At 42.0% G+C, this 2,500-nt stretch overlaps 1 protein-coding gene across 3 annotated transcripts in view; it reads left to right on the top strand.

Annotated features, from left to right (window-relative positions):
* atp2b1a (ATPase plasma membrane Ca2+ transporting 1a) overlaps nucleotides 1–2,500 on the top strand; it is a 42,457-nt gene that overhangs the window by 24,068 nt on the left and 15,889 nt on the right. For all 3 annotated transcript variants that reach the window (XR_013500981.1, XM_078242932.1, XM_078242931.1), the window contains exon 7: nucleotides 195–230. Coding sequence is in view for 2 of the 3 variants with exons in the window: in XM_078242932.1 (XP_078099058.1) it covers nucleotides 195–230 (36 nt within the window). In the remaining variant the exon portion in view is untranslated. The remainder of the gene's footprint in view (nucleotides 1–194; nucleotides 231–2,500) is intronic.

Here is a 2,500-nt window from a genome sequence, read left to right as displayed (position 1 = left end):
AGGGCTGAGCCCTTTGAATAGTGTATTATATTTGTTTTTAAATCAAAGATAATTGACGTATGAAGTTTACACACATGTATACATACATACTTTTTTACAACGTAAATGGTGGTTAATGGTACAGTTACTGTGTATTGCCCACCAATTTTAGTTTTTTAATTCCTACCACTGACTCCACGGTCTATTTTCCACAGACAAGCAGGATGCAGCAGTGGAGAGCCGTAAGAAAGGTAAAACACACACACACACACACACACACACACACACACACACACACACAACCATATACAATTGCCTTACAGTTTAGCACCAATCTAATGTGGCGATCACAGCAGAGAACTAAGTGACACGTCCCCCTATATGAGGGCTGGCGGGTTAAATCGGCCGTCCTACACATAGAGTATGCCAAGCAGACACACAGCTGACAACCTCACAGGTGGATGCGGTGGAGAAAGGCTCGGATATACAATCTGTTAACAAGGGTCAGCTATAGGTCCGAAAAAAAAATCTAAATTAGCATCCCTAGCTGAAGTGTTTTTACGCAATTAATGAGGAGTTGCATATTTTTGCACGTCCCCACGGCAGTTTATATTTGGTACTGGCTGTTCTTGCCTACCCATTGTACTGTCTGGCCCTCCCTTCTGTCTCTATCTCCTCTTTTCTCGTCCTTTCCTGGCACATTGCGCTTTGAGCAGCAGGTGCTACTGAATCCAGTTATAGCGATTAGTGATGAGGAGATTAAAGCCATGCAACAATTCTGGGGCCAGAACATCTGCTTTCCCACCCATCTCTCTCTCTGACTCTCCCTCAGGCCCCCACAGTTTGATTTCTATTGATGTCCCAGTCTGAACTATTCAGAGTCAAACTGTAAGACTTGTACAATTTCAGACTGACAACGATGATAATGAGGCTGTTTAGGGGTAACTCAGCCAGCTAGCCAGGCTAGTAGTCCTGCCGGGACACTATGTGACCACAACCCTGGCGCTAGTCCCTGGTGCACAGATTCCCTCTGCCTGCCAGGAATCAACAGTAATCCTTTAGACTGAGATTACACAGGCCATGTAAGAGCAGAACAAGCCGCAGTCCACAGCAGCTGCAGTAGCCCAGTGTTAATGCCCCTCCTCTTCCTGCGACATACATTCACACACAATACCATGCTACTGTCCACACCATGGTAAATAAATCTTTTAGCATTGACAAATTAGACATGCTGCCTATGCTTATAAAAAGCAAGAGTGCAGAAATTACACAAGACACCCAAATAGTAATAATATCAGCAAAAATGAGAGAGATGAAAGTGTCATTTGTCATGTAGCAGCAGTGGTAGCACCAGTGCCTGGCAGAGCTAATGATTTCATTGTGGTGAGTAACGCCACGGAGACCGGCCTCTGTTGGCTTGCCGGCTGCCTCTCCTCCCTCCTTTGCCATTAGAGGCTTTGCGTTTCCAAGGTTACCTGGTTAGACGTCGGTCTGGGATTCCTGTCAGTTGTGCACGCGAGGGAGGGGGGCCCTGAGGGATGTTGAGCAAGAGATGAAAGATTTATGGGAATTAAACTGGCAACAACTGCTGTCGAAGGAGTAGGTGATTCCTCGGACAGATCCCAGTGCTACTAGCTAGTTAACCTGTTCTTTAAATCTCTAGGTGGGAGTATGGTAATTACACTTCCAAGTCTTCCAGCTAATTACTGTTCAGGCAGATCACTGCAAACATAATTAAGGTGACATTTCCCAAGTTCCATGGATAAAAGGGAAGCAAAAAAATGCATGCTGATTAGGGCTGCAGCTATCGATTATTTTAGTAATCGAGTATTCTACCGATTATTCCATCGATTAATCAAGTAATCGGATAAGAAATACTTTTGTTTTATTGAAGAGCAATAATAAACAATAGTTTGGTTAAATTTTCGGAAAAAGCTAAATTTTTGTTGCCTACATTGCTTACAATATCATCTCTCAAAAAAGACATGAAGTGCATTTAAGTGCCATATTACATTGTAACATTTTTAAAGAAAACATTTTCTGAAATGACATCAACCTCACACTAAGGCATACATTAAACATACATAAACATGACCTTAAGTTGTGCAACTTAACTTTCAGAACTACAAGTTTCATCCTGAGACTGATCTGTATATAGGCCTATATGTAAATATATGTATATGTAAATATGAATTATACTCAATCTATTTTAATGTATATATTCGATTACAATGCTACACAGCTCTGTTACACTTATGCTAGTAGATTGTTGATCAGCTGTTTCTCCGTGAAGAGAGAGTACGAGAGAAAATGGTGCGCAACAATCAGCTGTTTCTCCGACGGGATAGTCAACAAGTTGGCTCTTTAGATCAAATTGTGGTCACTGCTACGTATTTTCTTGTCTTTGATTTTGGTAGTTGTTGTGTTTGGTGTAGTTTCACCGTCCATACAACTCCGTGATTTACTTTTGTCGCGTCCGCTTCGTGGAATGGATGAGAAATGTTTTCTGTTGAGATGCTGA

This window comes from Sander vitreus, chromosome 23, assembly GCF_031162955.1.
Source record: "Sander vitreus isolate 19-12246 chromosome 23, sanVit1, whole genome shotgun sequence".
Classification (NCBI taxonomy): Eukaryota; Metazoa; Chordata; class Actinopteri; order Perciformes; family Percidae; genus Sander; species Sander vitreus.
Note: the sequence above shows the minus strand (reverse complement) of the source record. Positions and strands in the feature narration are given on the sequence as shown.